A 24,534-nucleotide genomic window follows, 5' to 3' on the forward strand; every position below is an offset into this window, starting at 1 on the left:
CTGCTAAATTAGGGACGGCTAGCGCAGATAGCTCTCGTGTAGCTTTGCGTGAAATTCATAACAAACAAACTATAAAAAAAACCTTCGCACTTTCCGGTCGTTATCCAAAGGTCATAACGGAGATTGCCTTAAAGTAGAATAAATACCACCTTACTAATTCTACTGCTATTCTACTTTAAGAATATTTTAGAACTTTTAAGGGTGGAGGATCGTAGGCATTGTTTAGTAGAAATATATATATATATACATTGGGTGGCTTAATTTTATCTAATTTCTACTTTTAACTTTATTACATCTTTTTAAGGGTAACAGCCTTCTCACAACTGACTGCAGACAGTGAAAAGCAGTAAGAGTTGAGACGTTGTAGGTGTAAGCACTAAACTCTGTACCCTTAATGAATTTTCCACGACTGCTGACTGGTTTCTCATCTGCTTTTGGGATTTTTGTCTGATAGATGGGATATCCCTAACGCTTTTGGGTTCTATTACCACAGACAATCTCCGATATGACTTTTGGATAACGACCGGAAAGTGCGAAGGTTTTTATTTATTTTTTGTTTTTTAAATAGAGTTTTGAATTTATAATAAGTTCGTTATTGTTTTACAGTGCTGATCTTGATCGCCTATTAACAATCAATGTAATTAATGTAATAGTTTTGAAGCTCTACCTATTATTATTTATATATATATGCATACAGATATGAATGTAAGCCTCTTAAAACGAAATGCTTCTGAAAACACCATCAATGAAATGTCATACAATTATTAAAACTTGATTGTGTATAATGCGAATAAACAGTAGGATCTCACAGCCACAGCTGTAAGATATATGGGTAATACAATCATAACAGTGAGAAATATATGTATAACAATAAGTCTCGTGGGGTAAAACAATCAGAAAACTAAGACACGTTTAGTACCATCATAAGATCGATAAAAATTTGTGCTATAATTTTAAGAGCCAAGTACAAAAAACAAATGAAAAACCCTCACTGTCGTGACAGTATCCCATACACATTGTTCACTGCCTTGACTGTATTCTACGTGACCCACTGTCATAACTGTATCATACATCGCATGGAAGGAAGACATTATCTCAAACTAGCACTTTGAAATTAAACAAATCATGTAAGTGACTGTTTGTTCACAATATCAAAATGTTTATTTTACTTAATGAAAGTACTATCCTTAAACTAGATAACACCCCCAATTTCAGCAACATTCCTTAAAAAAGGCGGATTTTGAAATTAACGTTAAACAACGGATATGATCATGTTAAAAAATAGCTTTGCTTTACACAAACACGTCATTAAAGTACACATCAATCTCAAGCAAAAAACGAGGGTAGTGTCGACAGACAATTTGTGCAATGTTTAAAGATACTTACACAAACAAAATGGTCGGCTGTGCTATTTTGCTGTAATCTGTCTATCTTCCAAGCTAGCTAAATCTTTTGCATCAAGCTATTCACGCATGTATTGTGCTGTCTTGCAATTTAAGCATAGCTTTTCTAACGACTTATCTTATGACTGTATCAAAATGTGTCTTACTGTTGTAATTGTACAACACACTTGCTTCAATGCCATGTCTGTGTCACACGTGTGACTTGCTTGGCTATCCAATATTCACTAACAAATTCACGTATAGTCTCTTCATGTCCTTTAATATAGTCTCATGATATTTGAGTTAAAATATGTGCTTAAATTATAAAGTGAGGGGGAATTAAATGCTCAACGGCTTGACTAAAATAGATAGAGGAGCAACGAAACACGTAATCCAATTGAAAATAGTATTGATCAAGTTAGTATGCCGTAATCCTCATTATCTATTCACAACTTGTATATTCAACGGAACAATACAATGGAACGAAACAGGCCAAAATGATAAAAACGGTAAACAATTTTGTCCACTACGTAAGCCGTCGAGTCATTTTCTATTGTTTTATTTCCACGTTTACCACTTTATGGTCGGGTTGTTGCTCAGAATTTCATTGTGTAAGTTAGATACTCACTTCAGCACAGTGTTGAAGATAGGAAAATCTCACGTTACGGTTATCGTTAAAGGTGAGCTTTTAGTAATTACTCGATTTTATACTGATTTTATATTTCATATTTGTTTAATATTAAACTGAAATAGCACATTGACAATATTTATTTATTTAAAGGTGAGCTTTTAGTAGTTACTCGATTCTATACTGCAGCTAATTTTATATTTCATATTTGTTTAATATTAAACTAAAATAGCATATTGACAATATTTATTTATTTAAGGGTGAGCTTTTAGTAGTTACTCGATTCTACACTGCAGCTAATTTTATACTTCATATATGTTAAATATTAAACTAATATATCGCATTGACAATATTTATTTATTATTTGATAACATGATCATGATGTTTGCATTCTAATTCATGTGCAGTTCGTGTTTAATGTTATTAAAGATTTTATTATTATTCTGGATTCTCTGCTTTCGCCAGAGGGCACTGAGAGCTACAGTAGTTTGGAAAATACCAGCTTAAAAGTCCTATTTGTTTAACTTCTAGGAAAGTTATTTTCAACAATTAGATTCTACCAAAGTTGTTAAATCACAAAGGTGTCTTAAGGTGGTTGAAGTATGGAAGTAAACGTGCTTCAACATAATGACTTCACAAAGGAGCCTAATACTGAAATTTTGAATAAACAATTGTGAGCAATATAAGTTTCGAGAAACTCACGTTATTCCAGGAATGGACATGCAGTCTTGGTGTTTATCGGTTAATAGATTCTACTAAAATAACTCTTCAAGATAATGTTTCTCGCACTTTATTACTTTCACCTTTCAATATTGATTATAAAACAGAGTAATATTAAAAGAAAATTGTATCAATTTCACCCTGTTTATGTCACGGTTATAAAAATTAAACACACTTCCATAATTTAATCACCCCTTCTTCCTCCACCTCTTAGCAACTGGTAACAAACGTTGTATACTAAGGAAATTGGTAAAAAACAACAATAAACATTCACTTTAAACAAGCATGGTCCTGTTGTAAATGGCGTTATGGGTCTTAAAGATTCAGTGTCGTTCAAAACACATTACCCGTCAATCCTTCAATTTTGTGAAGAACTATTTTTGTCAACGTCTACAAACTATCGTAAAAATAAATATGTTTATATGTATAGTGTTTAGAAATGCAGCATATTGAGACAACTAATTTATTATTGTGAGTTATTCACCCGGCAAGCTATTTATAACACCAAAATATATATATGGTTTTAATTTGGTTGTCCTATCTTACTAATTATCAGAAAGTGGTAATTCTAGCCTGAAAGTTAGTTAAGCATGATTATCCCCCCCCCCAGTGACACAGCGGTAAGTCTGAAGGCTTATAATGCTAAAAACTGGGTTTCCTACCCGTGGTGGGCACAGCACAGATTGCCTATTGTGTAGCTTTGCGCTTAACGGCAAACAAGCTGATAAAAACATGATTCAGAAACTAAAAATACAGCACTGTGCCTCTAATCCGCAAGGTGCTAACATTACGAAATCTGATTTTCAAGCAACGGTAACAAGTATGTTTGTTTGTTTGTTTGTTTTGTAATTAAGCACAAAGCTACACAATGGGCTATCTGTGCTCTGCCCACCACGGGTATCGAAACCCGGATTCTAGCGTTGTAAGTCCGCAGACATACCGCTGTGCCACTGGGGGGCAAACAAGTATGAAAAGTACTAAACATAACGTTTAGGATTTTTGCTAAAATGTAACAATTACAGCTTTCAGGAAACAGTTTGTTTGTATTTGAATTTCGCGCAAAGCTACACGAGGGCTATCTACGTTAGCGGTCCCTAATTTAGCAATGTAAGACTAGAGGAAAGGCAGCTAGTCATCACCACCTGCCGCCAACTCTTGGGCTACTCGTTTACCAACGAATAGTGGGATTGAACGTCACATTACAACGCCCCCAGGGCTGAAAGGGCGAGCGTGTTTGGTGGGACGGGGATTCGAACCCGCGACCCTCAGATTGCCGGGCATTCAGAAACTTTGAGAACTCCAGTGCCTCAAAATCTTATTAAGTTTTTAGTTAACTTACTTCCCAAAACTATTTAGAAAACCTGCAAAGCAATAAAGCTACTTGCAATTATTGGCCTGTCTATTTTATATTCATGAAATATTTTAAACGCTCTCACTAACCAGTCACTCGAATGTTGAACATTAAGACAACGAACTTCAACAGTCTGGTAGATATGTTGTTTAACTATATGTACACCTTACTCACTTCTGCGACACACATGGCTGGTCAAAATGTAGATATATGTGTTATACTAGCAAAATGAATTTTTATAACAATGTATCCTATTATTAGACTCCCGTGTATATTTTATTTTTGTCCCCCGGTGGGACGGCTGTAAGTGTCTGCGGATTTGCAACGCTAAAATCCGGGGTTTGATTCCCCCACGGTAGATACAGCAGATAACCTAATGTGGATTTGCTTTCAAACAAATAGACATTTTATTTGAATGTTAGTTTAGTTATCAAGAATATGTAACATATTGATAAGATTGATAACACAGTCCTTGTTGCGTGATTCACAATTGAAATAACTTATCAGTGCATGATAATAATTTCACTGATGACAGTATACTGAAAACTGAAGCAGGTAATTATTCTCGAATTGAGAAACCACATGATGTTTCATGGCGCCATCTAGTAAACACAAATAACTACAAATCACAAAATTTCATTGGGCAAAGCAGAAACAGACACTTAATTGCATGCTTACGTAATTTACATAACATACAAACAGTATCAAAGATTAAAGTCTGTTAACCTGATAAGATTCACGCATTTTGCTGCGACTTACTTTCAATTATATCGGTGTAGTTTTATATCAGTTCGTTGCTTGAGTATCTTACTTATAATATCTTAAGTTGCTTATAAGAGTGATTCTATTTTACACAATCTCTGGCCGACGGTTAAAGTTGTGTAGCTTTTTTATGAATAAGGAATGCCCTAACAACCTGGTCATGTCAGGCGGGATTGAAATATTAAAAAATATTGCACTTAAACGTTTATCATTCTCAATTGAGAGCACTATCTAAAATAAATATAGCCCTAGTTACGGATATATAAAAAATGTCATTAAGCATTTCAAAATTATTGTACCTGGTTAAAATTACTGGTATGAGTTTTATGATATTTTGTCCTCTGTTATGCGTTGTTATTTTTGTATTTGAGTCAGATCATGGCGGGTGAAATCCGAAGAATCTTAAATCTGTTAATAGTCTGTTTATGTTTGAATTGTACTTTCGTTTTTACGTGAAAAATATACAGATTTTAAATAAAATAATGCGCTCGACTCGCAATCTGTGGGTCGTGGGTTCGAATTTCCTTCACACTAAACATGCACGCTCTTTTAGCCGTAGGGGCGTTATAATGATGATCAATCCAACTATTCGTTGGTAAAAGAGTAGCCCAAGAGTTGGCGGTGGGTGGTGATGACTGGCTATCTTCCCTCTAGTCTTTCACTGTTAAATTAGGAACGGCTAGCGCAGATAGACCTCGTGTAGTTTTGCGCGAAATTCATTACAATCAAACCAAATATTTCAATTCTTAGTTCCTGCTTTATCTATACCGTATGAAATATATCATATTCAACACACAAAAGGTGATATGAACAACCAATGTATCTTCTTTGTAACACTTTAAGACACAAAATAAAATTTACGTTTTGTATTTACAGCAAAGCTTCTAAGACTATTTGTCACCGTCTCTAATTATGAATAACTGGCCAGAGGAAAGGCAGACAGTCAGCAGCATCCTACCATTTACTCTAAAGGGTTGACTGTCACTCTTATAGTACACCTACAGCTCAAAGAGGCTACGATTTATAGAAGGAAAAACATAGTTTTACCTGTGGTTTTTCTTAAAAAATAGTACAGAAGATATTTCAACTAGCTCGAGTTAAAATACTCATTAACGGGTAAAATTATCAGTATTAAAGTGACTAGATATCACAATAAATATATACAAGTGGTGTACCTAGTGTTTTATTTGGTTGTGAGAGGAATATTTTTAGGAATGAAGATTGAAATATTTCTTAATAAGCCAACAGTTACCGAGTATTTCATTATAGTCGTTTCATTGCAAAGTGTTAAGGGTGTAAGTACAAAGAAGATGGGAGGGGGATGGAATGTAACAAACACGTGGTGAAAGCCTTATAAATGTGTCACAAAACTAGTACACGCCTGATAAATGGAAGGAGGAGCCTAAAGAAGGACAGTGAAAGCGTTGGTGAAAACTAGTGGTCAAAGGTATGTTTGGTGTCAATTCAAGTCATCTCAAATATGTAGGAATCAGTTGCAGTCTCGACCCCCATTCCTTCCCACTAAACTGGGCATTCTTTATTTTGTTTATGGACAACCAGAGAGTAGAAGGAGAGTTTGTCGTGTGTCCAGAAGGGAGAACAGAGAGTAGCACGGCGAAGGGTAGTAAGTTGGTCAGGTCTACGAGTGATAAAATGCGCGAGTACATGCTGCTTGGCTAATGGCTGCCGTAGTAGTTAGTGGTGTAACCACGTGTTTACGACCCACTTTTATCCTAATCACTTGGCTGAACCTTTAATTTCACCTGACCTTACACTGGGATCTGAACTTTTATGTAAAGGATCAAATCCTGGATTTTTCTGGTTATCCTGTTCGTCCCTGCTGTTATTACTAGTTCTATTTGATATTGTTAATTAAATCACCCCCATGTGAGAATAATATAAGCTTAGCGCTTTCTTCGGTGCGACGAGTTTAAATTTCTACTACTTTAGAATAACAATCGATTTGTAATACAAAGTAATGTTTTTACTTCTTTCATGTAAATTATATCCTAGATAAATAGCTTGATGTGGTCCTTAGTTCCAATCGTATTCTTACTGTTAAGGCTTAATTGTTTATCTATGATATATTTGTACCTTGTCCGCGAAGAAACTATTTAACATTTTATAATAATATTAATGGTTTATTCAAAGGCGTTGTTAGTGGACTGAATCTGTATTGGAAGTTGTTAGATGACGTTTTCATCTGCTAGCGCAGAATTGCATCAGGTCAAATTGCACGGCTCTTAGTGTTGACTGGCTACCTTCCTTCTGGTCAATAGTTCTAATTTAGGGATAACTATACCTGAAATCTAGGGATTTTTGATCTGGCTACTTAGCCTATGTACGCATAAGGTACCATTCAAGTTGAAAATGCTAAATATTTTACAAGTAATCTCCCCATTCCCACGTTATGCTATTTTTAAAAAAAAGTAGTCTTAATCCACCATAAACTAGGATAAAGCTATATGAATACAAAAGTTGTATGCTTTATATATATATATATACCATGTTTTGAAATATAACAAATCATATGAATACATATAATGTTTATCCATATCACTAGCTCCTTTATATAGCTCGATGTACGTTCGTGTATTTAATGATGCGAGTTACACAACGATGTCATCATAATCGCTAATTAACAGTATCACAAAATATTACTATTATAAAATTTACTTGAAATCAACATTATTTTTTGTGTAGCAATTAATGTATTTACCAGCTATTTGGATAATGCATAAAAATTATAACCATCAGTTACTTTGATTGGAATAAATATGGGGTTGTTGTTTTGTTTTTTTATCAGACTCCTATTTTGGATCATTGTGGAACGATGACGTCACCTCCCATGCCAACAATACCTGAACTTGTATCAAACTATCCAAAACATCGCCCTTCTTCTTCAGCAACATTTGAGGACAAACTTAACCAGTCAGGATCTTATACTTCAGAAACAAATGCTCTAACAACTGACAATTCAAAATATATTCTTGTATTGATCATGAACATTCAGAAAGTAATTCCACGCTTGATCAAGAAGATCCAATTAAGCAATCGGATTTTGAAAACAACAAAAAATGCTGTTGGATCACGAAACGTCAGTTCATGGTTTTATTCTTAATCAATTTCGCTTTCTTCTGTCAAGCTAGCTGCTACGCACTTCTCGCTCCCTTCTTTCCTGAAGAGGTATTTGTGTTTTTGGTTTGTTATGAACTCATGAAGGAAGATGTAGAACTGTTAAGTAAAATAACCCATGCCAAACTATATATATATATATATATATAATATTTAGACAACTAGGTTAAAATCAAAAAGCATGGCCAAAAAATAAAGTTCGGACTCCATCTACACTGTGGAAAAAGTAAAACGCACGTAACTAAGGGAAGTACCCGGGACGTTGAATCCACATAACGGTTGGGATACGCCGCTTGTCAGATAATTTTATTAGAAAATTTCATATGTCAAATATAGTTAGAACAAAAACCGAAATACATGGAAAATAAAGATAGGTTGAAACATTTTTTATTATGTAAATTTATATTCTTTCTCTTCCTGTTAATTTACTTAGTTGGGGACGGCAAGGCCAGATGGTTAGGAAGCTCAAATTAATTATTGTTTGTTTGTTTGTTTTGAATTTCGCGCAAAGCTACGCGAGAGCTATCTGCGTTAACTGTCCCTAATTTAGCAGTGTAAGACTAGAGGGAAGGTAGCTAGCCATCACCACCCACCGCCAACTCTTGGGCTACTCTTTTACCAACGAATAGTAGGATTGACCATCACATTATAACACCCCCATGGCTGAAAGGGCGAGCATGTTTAATGGGACGGGGATTCGAATCCACGACCCGCAGATTGCGAGTCGTTGATCAAAGTAGTATTCTAAAACAATAATGTCTTACGTTAACGATCATCAAATAGAAAATAATGCTGACGAACATTGTATTCTGAAATAATAATGTGTTGAGTTTACAAATACCTTGTTTAGAAACAAAGAAGATCCACCATATTGACAAACTAACAATCTCTATTGCTGAGAAATGTCATGCTCAATATCAATAATTATTTCATATGTTAACACCTTAAATTGAAATTATAATTTATTTAACTGACAAACACCTTAATATCTTATGTTGACGGACAACATATTCTGTCATAAAAATACTTTATGTTGATGATCACGATACTTAAACTATAATGACTTTATACTGAATGCCACGTTTTAAAGAGATGATGCTATATATTAACGAACTCCATATTAATTTATCAAGTGCACTCATCTTTTACACACATGTTGCAAGTTAATATTTCTTGTGTCCATATATTTCAGCAATCTGTCATCAAGTTCGTAGAGTAAACAATTATGTGTTTTTCAGTAACTTGTAATTAAGAAAATAATAGAAACTATTGTTGTTGTTTTTAAAACAAATGGTTGAAGATATCTAGAAAAGCTATATTATGTATTAAATTATCTTTCTGATGGTTTAAAACTTAAAAACCTGATTTTAACTAATTTATATTGTACAGTTAAGTGTTCAACTTATTACCAAGTATACGTATTTTGTATCCTTGTGTCATTACGAAACTCAAAAGTGTAATGACAAGGGTAAAACTCTTTACAAGCGGCGCATCTTTGAAGATGATTGGAGATGGTTGAGTGGTACTATGAGACACATAATTTAAAATATTAAAGTACCTTTAATACTTACTTCTCGATTACATTACTTTTCAATAAATTGGAGATGGTTGAGTGGTACTATGAGACACATAGTTTAAAATATTAAAGTACCTTTAATACTCACTTCTCGATTACATTACTTTTCAATAATTTGGAGATGGTTGAGTGGTACTATGAGACACATAGTTTAAAATATTAAAGTACCTTTAATACTCACTTCTCGATTACATTACTTTTCAATAAATTGGAGATGGTTGAGTGGTACTATGAGACATATAGTTTAAAATATTAAAGTACCTTTAATACTCACTTATCGATTACATTACTTTTCAATAAATTGGAGATTGTTGAGTGGTACTATGAGACACATAGTTTAAAATATTAAAGTACCTTTAATACTCACTTATCGATTACATTACTTTTCAATAAATTGGAGATTGTTGAGTGGTACTATGAGACATATAGTTTAAAATATTAAAGTACCTTTAATACTCACTTCTCGATTACATTACTTTTCAACAGATTAACTCGTTGAACACTATGACTGTCATATAAATTCACAAGTTCGAAATTTTGAGAATACAATATAAACTATTTTTAAAAATCTTTTGTTGCCTAAATATGGTTACTTTGTTGTATTTCGAAATGATGTCACAAAACATTATGTCCCCATTTTCAAACATATTAATTTCTTAAAACTATACCTACCCGTGATTCTATGTAAAAATGTTCGTTGGTGTTATCTGTGTACACTCAAAAAGTTGCTGTTGACCAATTAAACTTTCAAGGTAACATCTCATTCATGATAATTTCTGTGAGGGTTGGAATTCTATTTTGTCGTATCAGTTTAAAGTTAGGTTCTTCGTTCTTGAGTTAAAGCGTAATTACATACACAATTCATTGTGAAACCAAAATAAGAACTTGTGATTTAAAAAAAAAGACCACTTTTTTGAATCTCCATTACATATTAGGAATTAATAGATTAAAAATTAACTTTTTGTTTTTATTTTGAACAACAGTATTTTTGTGAGAATGAAACTCTGTAAAAATACTGAAAATTATAAGAATAAGTTAATTCCTGTTTAAAAACTAAGTGAAAATGTGTATACTTGCCATAATTAGATAAAGAGATAAATAAACATATAGTTTAGGCATAATGTAATTTCAGCTTGAGGTGCATATCTTATGATATATTATCAACCGTAAATTTTTCATCGTTTGTTTTTGAAATTGTTATGTTCTTAAACCACCATTATTTGTATATGAACTTTTTTCAGGCAGAGAAAAAACAAATAACATCAACCCAATATGGATTTGTTTTTGGAGTATTCTATTTGGTTGTATTTATTCTCTCTCCATTCATGTTCAAGGTGGTGAGTATCAATTAAAGAGTATAGTTTGGATTGGATTAAGTTATTTATTGTATTTTCTTCATTGATCAAAAACCGTATACTATAAACTGCAAAAATTTCTATTCCAAGTTATTAGAATACAGGATACTAAATGCGCTTATTTCGTAATAAATCAACACTCAAATTACCAGCATCATCGCGTACAACTAACGGTAAAATTTTGAAACTAAAACCCCCAACTCTAATACACCTAGCAAAAGACACGACAGTCTCAAGATGCCAAATCCATTCGACGTAAAGATTATCAATTATTTGATACATAGAAACCGAACGGTTCAATCTCATCTATTAAAAGCAACGATTACAAGCCGTTTGCATAATAAAAAGAAACTTATAAATTGTGGCTATAAAAGGCACAACTGTTGTATTTCTGTGTGTTTTTTTTTGTGCACGCTATAAATCCAACTGACGATCAGTCAGCAATTATTCTAAGATGTCTGTAAATGCATGGGAAAAATTATTCCAATCTGTGAGACTGACAACTTAATAAACATAACGAATCCAAACTGTCGGATTGTCAGTATATGCAATGGTTTTGCATGAAGCTGTTAGACTAACAATGAAATAGAGGTAACAATTTCAAGTTGTTAGTTTTAGTAGACGCAATGACTCCATATTGTCACGCAGATAACGTATAATAGAAGCAACAATTCCTGTATTTTAAGGCATATTAGATGCAAATATTTAAACTCGTAAGGAAATAATCTGAGTTCTAGCAAACTAAACAATTTAAACTATCTACTCTAGTGGAATTACTCTAAACTATTTAATCTAGCAGATTTTGCTCACCCCAGAAATGACAGTTGTATTTTATATTACCATTTTATTACCTTCATTATTTGATTGGTTACAAAGGTAACTGGTAAAACATTCTTAATATACTGCGTTATTTTATCTCTGTAACTGATATTTGTATATATTTACAGGTTCCAACATTGTCTCCAAAATTTTTAGTAAACTCTGGGGTATTTTTTGCTGGAGGTGCTACGATTTTGCTTGGGTAAGTTTGCCATTCATTTTCATTTGTGAAAACGTATTGTCAAACGTGGTGCTGTTTATTTGTGCTCTTGAAACTCAAAATTTTCTTAAACCAAATGAAAAACATAAGATTTTGGCAATTTTTTCTTGAAACGAGACCTATATATCAAATCACTTCTTATGGGTACTTAAGAGAATGGAGACAAGACCTTTTTCTTACCTTTGGATAGTTTTTTGTTAGTTTCTTTTGTTGAGTGTCAGGTTTAATGTATGGGCCAAATTTTTTACAGTAGATGTCTGTGGGTTGTTGTCGATACATTTCAACAATAAACAAACAGCACACAGTTCACTTGTTTTAAAATAGTATATTAAAACAAGTCAAACGTATATACAAATGTTCGTTGCACAGTTAATCACAACACTTGTATCCAGAGCTTTAAATAATCGTCTCTTTTCATCAAAGTCCACACAGGCTGGTTCAGTTACTTTAGAACACAATTGACAATACGAATTATTCTACTCTGCTCTGTTATTACAATACAATCGGTGATAATTTCATTTACGTTACCCTGTAGTTAACACAGTTGTATCCAGAGCTTTAAACAATTGTTTCTTTTCATCAAAGTCCACACAGGCTAATTCAGTTACTTTAGAACACAATTGACAATACGAATTATTCTACTCTGTTGTTACATTGAAAAATCTATTATCCTTGACTAACATTAGTTTGTTAAAGCTTTCAATTAATCGCATAATAAAATACTCAAACCCTTTATCAAAGTTTTGCTGCTAGAAAAACTTATATGATGATGATTTGCAAAAATATGAGTTGTTCGAAGTCTTGTGTATGAGTTCAAACTTTTAAAAATGCTTTTTTTTAAACAAACGTTATTTTGAATAATGACCTATAAGACCATTTCTCGAAAAGTAGACTATGGCAGAAAATTCAAGGATTAATTCAATTACTCACAGTTCTGTAATATTTCTAGGTTCAATTATACCTGATTGTATAGTTCCCAATACTGTCTTCATATGCCAGAAGGATAATGATTGATTGGGTGATGCATCAGTTGATTTGGGAAATAAATAAAACTTTGGCAAAATATCTTTTGCAAAAATGCACGGATGGATTTACAAATCTGACTAACACTTTTTAACAATATAGTTTGACTTTTTGGTAACATTTTCATACGAAGCAAATGGGCTCCGAAACATTATTTTGCCTGGTAAATTCATGGCATAACTATTAATTTTTGATAAATATAGTATATTCATTTGACTTGTTAAGTCAATATGAAATATTTCATTGCGTTGATGGAAAGATACAGGAGTCATCTATACACCACTTGAGTAATCATTTGGAAAGCGTACGACTAATTAAAATGGTCAGAACACGATAGCATTTGTTACGTATAAACCTTTTTGCTGATTTAAGAAGTTTTGTTTGAAGATTATTATAAAAATTTTAACTCGTATACAGTACTTTAAAAACGTGGTTAACGGAACATATCTGTGATAACACAGCACTCTATAAAATGTTTTGAAGTTATACGTAAAATAAGGTTTGAATAGTTCAAAATACATAATTTACAGTATATTAATGTATTGTAATAGTTAGTTTTAACTGCAGGTGTGAATGTTTTAACACAGCATTTTGTTTATTATTAATATTATGTGAAGAGTTCTTAATGTTTCGTGTAATGTATCCAAGAAGTGTTTCTTGTAATTTATTAACGTGGTCCTGTACTTTAGCACTGTAATAAAGTCCGCACCTGGAGCCACCTTTCTTTCATTATCCTTAGTGGGAAGAATTGTTCAAGCTATCGGCTCCACATCTCTGTTTACCCTGGGCTATGCCATCGTTGCTAACGAATTTACTGAACGTCGTGCCACAGCCCTGGTAAGAAGAATATGTTTCTATAATCCTGAATGTAATATATTATCGTAAACATTATGTATAGTACGTTCACTCGGTTATTTTGAGAAATATAGTCTGGTTAAATGATGTAAATAAATGTAAGATTTGAGGAATGATAGCTATATTCAGATACGTAGAGACTATGTTGTAAAAAGCAGTATGAAATAAAGTGAAGAATTTAAAAAATTCTGAATTGTAATTGCTTCTTAAGGTAACATTATTATATTTGTATGATGTATAGAAATTCTAACCAAATGATTTAGAAAAACAGCTTTAAAATTATCAAAATATGCTTACAACCCAAAGAATGTTGGCTGATGATAAATTATCGCTTTAAAATTGTGTCTCTGATTACACAATAATGTATCCAAGTGTTTGATTTTGAATCTTGCTCATTTTCCATTGCGAGTTTTATGATATATTTGCATAACTGACATATATCAAATGCGTTATTGTAATAACCCGATATCAAAGTATCCATCAGTTTCACTGTAACATCTCTTTGAAAAAATCCCGATTACTGTTGAATATATATATTTCTAACTTGGTTTAACTTGTAAGATGCTAGAATTAAGGAACTCAGTGTAAAAATCTGTAGTTTGTTGGACTAGAGTATTTGTGTACAATGAGCTGACATGAAATTTATCCGAATGTACATCCCTATATTTAATTAAATTTCTACATTGTCTCTTCAGTTTAACCATTTTTATAACCTATCGTTCAACAATGACACAATACACTCTATGAAGAACTGAAATCAAACTTTTAGGGCACACAGTATTCACTAACTTATTTTTAAGAACTGTATTGCTTAAAGGATAAATTTGAACTTGTTAAACTAAAACAAATTAAAACTTAAAAATAATCAGAGATTTAGGGACTAGAACTTCTGTAAATATCGCACTGCGTCTCTGTTTTAACCTGTACACGTGGTTAGTCCTCTTATTACAATTGGCTTTCTGGTGCCAATATTGATTGATAAGCTTCTTGTAATATATGTTCAAATAAATTCCAAAGTCTTCTTTGTTTATATTTACTTTTGTATGTAACATAAATAGATACCCAGTGTTTATAGCGAAATATATTGGCAAATAATGTGGCATTTTACTTTATAATAGTTACTGTTGAATTAAAAGCGTATCAGATCTTTGTATTTTACATTATTAGCGGTTCTGAAGTACTAGGTCTATCTAAACAGACAAGTTTTGATTTTATATTGTATAATATTAAATAAATAATGTCATTGTGCTAGAATGTTCAACTTCAGCAATTCGAAGTCAGTAATGACAATTTCAATTATTAAAGGCCATTATTGAAATGTTCTACGGCTTGGGGATCACGATAAGACCGACAATTAAATAAATAATTTCATTGTGTTAGAATGTTCAACTTCTGTAATTCGAAGTCAGTAATGACAATTTCAATTATTAAAGGCCATTGTTGAAATGTTCTACGGCTTGGGAATCACGATAGGACCGACAATTGGAGGCATCCTTTTTGAGGTAAATTTGCTCATAAGTTTTTTCTTATTTATTGAGTCTTAAAATTTGTTAAAGGGTCTTAATTAAGATTTCCTGATATCAGCACCCTCGGTGGGCCAAGTAACTTCAATCCGGGGTTTGATTACCCGCAAGAGACTTAGCCCATATAGCTTAGTGTATTTCTTTGATCTAAAACAACAACACTTCTACCGACCTATGTGAATTCCCAGTTATATAGAAACAAACATCTAAATAAACATGATTAACTTGTCTGTACCTAAAACGAATTTTTAGACCATCTAAAATACATTTTTATAAGAATAATAGTCTCCAAACAGTTTGAAACTAACAATCAATCATACTTTTTGTCCATTCTCTCTGTTTTAATTAATATAGTGATTAGCAGTATATATATAAAAATCCTAAACACATATCATAATGTTTGTGGATTACATAACCTACGGAAATGAAAAGGTTTTAGAGCATTTTAAATCCAAACATTAAACATATAATTGAATAAAATTGTATCTTATAGCCCACTTTATGGTACAGAAATAACTTATCAACATGAAGAATGTATTTAAAATCACATACAATGTATATAAATTATTTAATTAAGCTAGCTAGCATTTTCATAATATTGGTTATCCCGGTTTTCAGGTAGGAGGTTTCATGCTACCGTTTTTCCTTCTTGGAGGTATTCTGGTGTGTCTGTCTGGAATCATGATATGCTTCTTGCCGGAAACAAGTGAGAAAAATTAAACCCTATTAAATCTATACATATATATTTTTATTAACTCCTCTTATGTTACACCTTTATGCTTCATTAAATTATATGAGAATTTATGACTATCTCAAAATAACCTGAACAGTTTTGATACTTTGATTCGGTACAGTTTTGTATTGTAAGATTTTAAAAGCATTCCCATTTACTAATTCAAGGTTTTAATACATTTTTCCACGTGTGTATTTAACAGTAATATACTTCATATTTTCTTTCGAACTTGACTAATTTTTCAATCCTTGCCTCTTATTGTAAATCAGAGTGTACCATTAACGAGAACCAAGGTGATCTTTTCAAGATTATTCTCAACCCAACTTTTATTGTGGATATGGTAAATATCTTAACTGGCTTCCTTATCGTTGGCTTTAACGAGGCGACCTTGGAGCCACACGTTAGACAGGTAGATAGCTCTCTTTCTTTCGGTTTCGTGAATTTATTATCATAATATTTCAGAAATCAAATTGGAAGTATGAAACAGACAAAAGCTAGCACAAATTTAGATATCACTTTCATTATCGACAGTTAAAAGTTATATTTAGGAAGCATTTTTTTACAATGTTCAATTTCTTTCGATAGTGGGAATTCACTATCAGTGCTCACAGCTCCAAAGTGCGAACTACGATTATAATTATCAGCAACAGGGCGCGAAACATGCATGCATTCGCGGATATACAGCCTTGCATGCTATTGACTAGAGCCGGCCCCAATTCACATAAATGCATACATACGAAAGAGACAAGTGAAGAAATATTGAATTAAACTAACTTGTTATCTTCCAATCAAGTTCTTAAATACAATATATAACACTTCTTACCAAGGCTTAATGTTTTTATATTATTGTTGTATTTATGCAATACTTGAAGCAGATCAAATTGTAAGTTTTTTTGTTTGTTATTAATTATGCACAAAGCTACACAAGAACTATCTGTGCTCTGCCCACCACGGGTATCGAAAACCGGTTTCTGGCGTAGTAAGTTTGCAGACATATCGCTGTGCTACTGAGGGGGCGTAAGTTTTCTTGAACAACACCTTATACACACAGTGAAACAGTCAGATCAGAAACCTATACGGTTCAGACAAACTGTTCCTAACCTTTAATTGTGGATCATAGAGACAGTACCATTTACAAAAAGCAATTAGTCTTAATCAAATAGTAAAAGTTACTTCATTCTTATGACGCACCAGCTAAAAGCGCTAAGCCTAGATCCTTGGATCCCCGACCAATGCTCTAACCCATACGCCAAACTCAGTAGTTGTCAGTGGCTATGAATACAAAATTAAGCGCCTTTTCGAATAATCTTAATACAGTTAATTCAAACTATTAATGTAATTCAATTTGAGGTATAAGGAATAGTATTTATTAATAACATAACATGTACTGATTTTCTTTCTTTTTTACAAGTTCACTTGGCCCGGCATGGCCAGGAGGTTAGGGCGCTCGACTCGCAATCTGCGGGTCGCAGGTTCGGATCCCCGTCCCACCAAACATGCTCGCCCTTTCGGCCGAGGGGGCGTTATTATATGGCGGTCAATGAAACTATTCGTTGGTAAAAGAGTAGCCCAAGAGTTGGCGGTGGGTGGTGATGACTAGCTGCCTTTCCTCTAGTCTTACACTGCTAAATTAGGGACAGCTAATGCAAATAGCCCTCGTGTAGCTTTGCGCGAAATTCAAAACAAACCAAATAAGTTCCGTTGTATATTGATGACATCAACCAAATTACGGATGAATTACTTAACTTATGAATAAGTACACAAGAAAATGGAAATATAAACGAATAACATAATTTACTGTCATATAGATATGTATAGAAATAGAGATTCAAATCCAAGTTAGCTCATGTGTAAAATAAAGCCGTATAAGAACGAATATAAATTATACCTTTGTCTGCGTGTTTATTTCACATAGTTTGGACTAACCCCATCGATTGTGGGACTACTGTTTATTGCTTCTGGTGGAATATATGCAGTTGGAACTCCAGTCTGGGGATATATTTATGACAAAATTGTAAGTATGTTATATGCCTAAATTTATTGCCGTTGGCTGCTATTGTAATACTATCAGAAAAGTATTTAAATACATAAAGAAAATAACTTTTTCCAAAGTATAGAGATGAATCTGCAGCCTTGATCGTAACATAATCGAATGAAGTTTTATTTGGGAAAGAAAAGCTGATAATTTTATCTTAGCCCCCTAGTGGCTTAGCGATAAGTCTGAAGTCTTATAAGGTTAAAAGCTGGGTTTGGATAACAATAACCCATTACGTAGCTTTATGCTTAACTACAAATAAATTTTATGTTTTATAAATAAAAAATTCTTAGAATGAATCAATCTGTTCGTTTCTTGTGCCTATTTATAACGCTGTATTTTGGGTGTTAATCTAAATTATTAGCATCAGAAATTAATCCTCTCATTCCTTTAGACACATTTTCTGTTTCTGATTTAATCTCAGTCTTGACGCTTAAATAATAGAATATAAGCATGAAAAACATAACTTGAATCAAATCATCGCTTATTTAAATTAGATCTTCACCAATAACTTTGCATGTTTTGTTTTATTTTCTATTTTTAAGCCTGACTCTTACCTTCCAATGTATACATCCAGCATTGTCTGCGCAGCAAGCTTTTTATTTCTTGGACCCGCGCCATTTCTTCCTCTGGAAACGTAAGTCTAATGTGATAAAAACAACAACAACAAAAAACATTACCATTATTATGTACCTTAAATAACACGTTTTACTTATTGAACTAAATATATTCTGCACAAGAAATAAAGTTAGCGTTTCAGATTTGCATATGAGGACCCCTTATGTTAGTTTTTTTGCTGTTAAAATGATGTGCCAAAATATTTTTATTGATAAAAATTCCCCTGAGGTCATTTAAGTCACATTTTCATTCTGCTAACACTTAAATTTTTTTGACAAAATAATTGCACGCTGTAACTGATACGGTTATGAGTATTTACGTATATCCTTGCAGTATATTTTGTTATATTTTATCAAATATTATAGTATGTTTTAAACGATTATTCTATTCTTCTTTAATTTTAGTCCTTTGAAGAATACTTGCGAAAGCAAATCCTAAAAAAATATATCGATTTTGTTCTCACAGTGAGTTTTTCGAAAACAAACTTGTGTTCAGTGCGTGTATATGGGTTGGTGTACTTCTTGGAATACTTCTAGGTCTCTTTAAGATGTGGATGTTCTAGTTTTACAGATTTGGATTTTAATATATTAGTTTATGTTGCTAAGAGGTATAACTGCGTTACACCCAATGTTAGTTTTACTAACGTGTACGATTATTTACAGACATTTTTGTGAAATACCAATTCTAACAAACCATTAATTTGTATCGATATTTGCAGCACCCTCTGGTTGGTAATTATGGCCCAAGTTCTTCTTGGTCTCGGGGCGGGAGGAAAAGTAATCATAGGATTCAACCATTCCTTGAGAGTCACTGTGTAAGTTTCATATATAATTGAATATAAGGAAACAAGTAAGGAAAAAAAATAAAAAAGGAAGTAAATGTAGAGATGGCGTTTGCAACATCCCTACATAATAGCGCAGGCATACAGTGTAGTAGATTGCTAACAGAGAAAAATAGGATAAATATATTAGCCATCTGTACATTCATTCCCTTTTTTGAAAACTTTTTCTTCACTTGTTTGCTTGTTTTTAATGCAGTGTTTCAATAGACATAGGAAGGTTGTATTTATAACCAAGTTCTAATTACAATGAAGTTCCAACTATAATATTTATTGTTTATCTATTTCTGATTGATAATTCCTGTTTCACCCTGTACTTAAGCTATTTTATGAAGACCAAATTTCTGTAAAAAAGCTAACTTGAAGGGATAATGATAGCATCGTTTACACTAAAATTATGATTTTTTAAACATTACTACTAGTTATTAATAATACTTATCAAAGCGTATACTCCGTTTGAAACTGTGTCACCTCAGTAAAATTGATTGACATCTTTGTTTTGGTTTTTGAGTTATCATGTAATAAAAAATGAAGCAGAGGAAAGAAGAATAAGAAATTCAAACTTTTTGCTATGATATTTACAGACATTCCAAGAACTTGTGACTTAGTCATTACATAGATATTGTTATAAAAGGAAACACTGTACATTATTGTAAAGTTCTGATGGCCTATTGAGGAGGTATTTAAAATACCATTTCGATGAACAATCCGAGCCAGCCCTACATAGGCAGTGCTACTGCCTGCCTAACAATCATTCGTCCGTTATATAAGACTAACGATGTCAAGGTATAAGTAATGATGATACAAAATTAAATATGTAGCATACGTGTACATCGTCTTTATTTTTGAGCTTTTATATGCACTCAAATTACTGCTTTATCTGCTAAATACGACGTGAAATTAAAGATTTAGCGCAATCAGGAGTAACGTTTTATTGTTTAATTAAAGCAAGTATAAAAAACGAAGTTGTAGAGAAAACTTGTTGTCCTTATATCTTTAAAATGTGCAAATAAAAGTGATTTTTATATATAAACTAAGAACGTTTAGAATATTTCTCCAGATGAAGGTGTTCATCTTCGTAACGATCTCTAAAGTTGTACTTGAGTATTGATCTAAAAGACTAGATGTACTTCCGCATTGTCCCTGAAAGTGTTCTGTTTCAAGAGTAAATAATACCAGAATTAAGAGTAACAAATATTTTTATTTCTTGCTTTTGAAGTTCATTGTGTCATACTGTGTTGTAGCCTACAGATTGCATAATTTTTCTCGTGATTCATGGCACGCGCACGTTTTACTGACGTCGGAACAGTACAAATTGCAACGTTAAGCGTCCCTTACGTGACGTCAATTTAGTGTCTACTGACTGACTGACATAAAACATACTACTGTATAGTGGTGCGAGTGGTTAAAACAGACACCTCCAGACGGCTTACGGCCCCCTTGAGATACATAGTCTACTCACGGTTATTTTCATGTAGATACAGTGTAGAAATAACAGCTAGAAAAACAAAACAATTAAATCGTAGACTCAAAGATTAACACATTTTGTTGTGCACATAACTTTGTATAACGTACACGAAACTACATTTCCATTCCTTGTAATCGTAGCGGTTTAGCACTTAATTAACAAGCAATCACAAATTACTAATTTTACTGATGTTCTTTCAGATTACGAGGTTTCCCAGATGACGTCCCAACCTTAACGATAGTTTCGGGGCTTTTTAATTGCACTCTGGCTCTTGGGTAAGCAATTCAAAAAATATACAACAGCTAATGATTTCTAATTCGAAGACTCAATATTTTTGATTTGTGAATTTGATTATAATGTTTGGTTTTCTTTATGTAGCGGTTTTATTGGACCATCGCTAGGGGGAGCGCTTCTTGAGCAAATGGGTTACGAAAAGGGAACAATGGTTCTTTTGGGAATGGAATTAGCAGTGGTAAGTTTTCTTTTTTCTACTATGAGAAAATCTTTACATTAAAAGCTGATCATTTGTAAAAACTTTTTTACTTAAATAAAATATTAATTTGATTATTCTTTCAATTTTATTCTAATAAATAGAAGCAATACAATTAAACAACAGCATTGTATAAACAGAAACTGTGATATATTAAATAGATTTATAAGAAACTTAAATAAACACATGAAAGGGCAAATAACTCAAGTTAGGTTATCATAAACGAGGTTCTAAACAAGTCAATGCGTAGAATAATTCGTTAGTGAGTATCTAATATTTTTTTCTAATACAGAAAAGAAGTAGAAAGTAGGCTTACAATTGACTTCTTTACTGTTTTTAGTTGGTGATAACTATAATACATTCACTATGGAAAGCAATAGCCAGAATCTGTGGACGACCAGAAGAATCAAAACCTCTCCTATCAAATGGTGCTTTGCGGGCATGAAGTAACACTTATTGTTATCGTTCTTATCCAGAAAATCTCAATAAAATATATTCTAATATATATATATATATCGATAGATTTAAAAACAAACTGACTGTTTGGATAAACGATTTGAGAAACAAAAATTACGTACTATCACGATTTCTGTCTCCATTTTGATATTTGTTTGTTGGTGTCCTCCCTAGTTTTTATTTACGTGTGATTGTGAAATATGATTTTATACGTCTAAAATAAAGGACAAATGTAGTCTATTCTAAGCAGTTTATAATAAACAATATCTTAAAGATATTTAGAATTTGAGAAGAAAAAAAGACTTGTGGTTTAATTAAAAAACTCTGCAATATTTTTAATAAAACATCATTTTTCTTACTTATGCCACGGACCATAATCCTTTATTATATTGTTTTGTATTATGTTTGATTTCCATGCAAATTAATATTTTATTTTAAGTGCTTTAAAATAGATATCCACGAATTAAATTTCAATAACTTAACTATCTATATGTATATCGATGTTTAGATATTTTTGACAACGATTAAAGTAAATGCCATTATTTTGTTCCCAGCACAATGTGAAACTGAATATTTTAAAAATATTATCGGTTTTTGTTCTTTACAGATTAATAAGTTGAATTTATTTATACTCATCTTGGTTTAGGTGGCAAATTATCGTTTTGAAGCAATTTGAAAACAACTGTTTGCTATAAACTTCTGGTAGTATTAAGAAAGGTAAACATGTAACTAATAACGCATATCATCACAACTTACATCTAGTACGTATTGTTTTATATATATATATTTCATTATAGTTCATAACGCCTCTACAGTCTTTATTCAAATACTATTTATACACGTTAAGCTATTTGTAGTCCATATTAGCTTTCACATTACTTATAAACTTTTTAAAATAATTTCTTTGGTACTCACTTCCCTCCCCTTACTAAATTCTGGAATTTTTTTCACACTACCCTTTTTAAACCAGAAATGATTTACACCTGTACTATTCCCAATAAAAGGCTACATAAACACTTTGAAACTATCATGGCGATCTGCTGTAAATATCTATGGCGTTACTGGGGGTAATTTTACTAATATTCATATTCACACGATAACCATTTCCAATTCATTCCCGAAGAAAGCGCTCGGATTATCGGGTATTTAATTTTGTAATGTAATTTTTTTTAATTAAATTCAGGCGTCATTTTCGTTTTCAGACCGTATGCTTCTTTAATTCGTTTTTCTTTTTTGGCGTAATGTATATCATTTTTAAATAAGCAATTTACTTGTGTATCATCCACTTTGAAAGATAAAGTATAAAGAGTTTCTTGTCAAGAACACTGTTTAACTATGGCATTACATAGTTATTTTTCTTTTCTACCTTTTATGCCCTTTCATTTAAAAAAAATATATCATTTTCTTCTACAAATAAAAACAATATACTCATTGCTTTTAGATTATGATTCTTTCTTCGACTATGGGAAGTACAGATGCGAATTTAGATAAGACCAAGATACCATATATTTGTGAAACTGAAAATACTCTAAAATTACCGAGTGAAACCATATTTTCTTCGATTTTGTCTTGAAGCTGTTTTTATCAAGCTTTTAGTGAATACTTTCCGTTAGTGATTTTCAGGAGATTTCTGTCCGTTTTTCAACCTTTTTGATTATATAAATGAAAAAATAATTTTGTTAGAATTACTAATGCAGCTTAATTAATAAACTTGGCTCATTAATCTCGTCATTTATAAAATCCATGTTATATTATCATAAAATTACATATTTTTAATTATGAAATGGTCATTTTTTGTCTGTTTTGTTTTTAAACGTAAAGCTACACAATAGGATACCTGCGATGTACCCACACTGGGTCGATTGTTTGTTTGTTTGTTTTAAGAATTTCGCGCAAAGCTACACGAGGGCTATCTGCGCTAGCCGTCCCTAATTTAGCAGTGTAAGACTAGAGGGAAGGCAGCTAGTCATCACCACCCACCGCCAACTCTTGAGCTACTCTTTTACCAACGAATAGTGGGATTGACCGTCACTTTATAACGCCCCCACGACTGAAAGAGCGAGCATGTTTGGTGTGACGGGGATTCGAACCTGCGACCCTCAGATTGCGAGTCGAGTGTCCTAACCACCTGGCCATGCCGGGCCCACTGGAATCGAACCAAAATATTTAGGATTATAAGCCCTCAAACTTACTGCTAAGCCCCTGGAGATAGGGAGGCTAATGTGATAATAGTAAGTGTTTAAAAATTAAAATATGGCCATAAATTCAAATGATTGCACAATTAAATTTTGTTCCGTGGAACATTACATAAAATATTTTTGTATTGGTACTTGTAAAATTTGATTGACTTTGTGATAGTAATTTGTTTAGTAATTAATTTTGAAAATTTTCTCAAAAGAAAAGCAGAAACTAGAAATCAAATACCTTCCATATTTCATTCACCATTCTTATTTCAAGATTATAACCACTTTAGATTCTATAGAAATATTACCGAAATAAGAAATTGTATCACCACTGATAGCTATAAACACAAACTTTGTTTAATAA

General features: G+C 32.4%; 1 protein-coding gene across 4 annotated transcripts in view; it reads left to right on the plus strand.

Moving 5' to 3' along the window:
• The window catches only part of LOC106472808 (MFS-type transporter SLC18B1-like), a 48,291-nt gene extending 26,017 nt beyond the window's left edge, over positions 1-22,274 (plus strand). Inside the window, exons 2-15 of one of the 4 annotated variants that reach the window (XM_022402349.1) lie at positions 305-538; positions 7,650-8,029; positions 10,796-10,891; positions 11,857-11,930; positions 13,661-13,808; positions 15,260-15,328; positions 15,968-16,055; positions 16,352-16,491; positions 17,998-18,096; positions 18,663-18,754; positions 19,454-19,549; positions 21,242-21,316; positions 21,420-21,513; positions 21,872-22,274. In XM_022402349.1, coding sequence (XP_022258057.1) covers positions 7,949-8,029; positions 10,796-10,891; positions 11,857-11,930; positions 13,661-13,808; positions 15,260-15,328; positions 15,968-16,055; positions 16,352-16,491; positions 17,998-18,096; positions 18,663-18,754; positions 19,454-19,549; positions 21,242-21,316; positions 21,420-21,513; positions 21,872-21,976 — 1,257 coding nt within the window. In that variant the 5' untranslated portion in view covers positions 305-538; positions 7,650-7,948 and the 3' untranslated portion in view covers positions 21,977-22,274. Of the gene's footprint in view, positions 1-304; positions 539-1,992; positions 2,063-7,649; positions 8,030-10,795; positions 10,892-11,856; positions 11,931-13,660; positions 13,809-15,259; positions 15,329-15,967; positions 16,056-16,351; positions 16,492-17,997; positions 18,097-18,662; positions 18,755-19,453; positions 19,550-21,241; positions 21,317-21,419; positions 21,514-21,871 lie in introns of those variants that run through there. The other 3 variants (XM_022402355.1, XM_022402363.1, XM_022402345.1) reach the window with 3 other exon arrangements.
• The last annotated feature ends 2,260 nt before the right edge of the window (positions 22,275-24,534 follow it).

This window comes from Limulus polyphemus, unplaced genomic scaffold (assembly GCF_000517525.1).
Source record: "Limulus polyphemus unplaced genomic scaffold, Limulus_polyphemus-2.1.2 Scaffold124, whole genome shotgun sequence".
Lineage (NCBI taxonomy): Eukaryota > Metazoa > Arthropoda > Merostomata > Xiphosura > Limulidae > Limulus > Limulus polyphemus.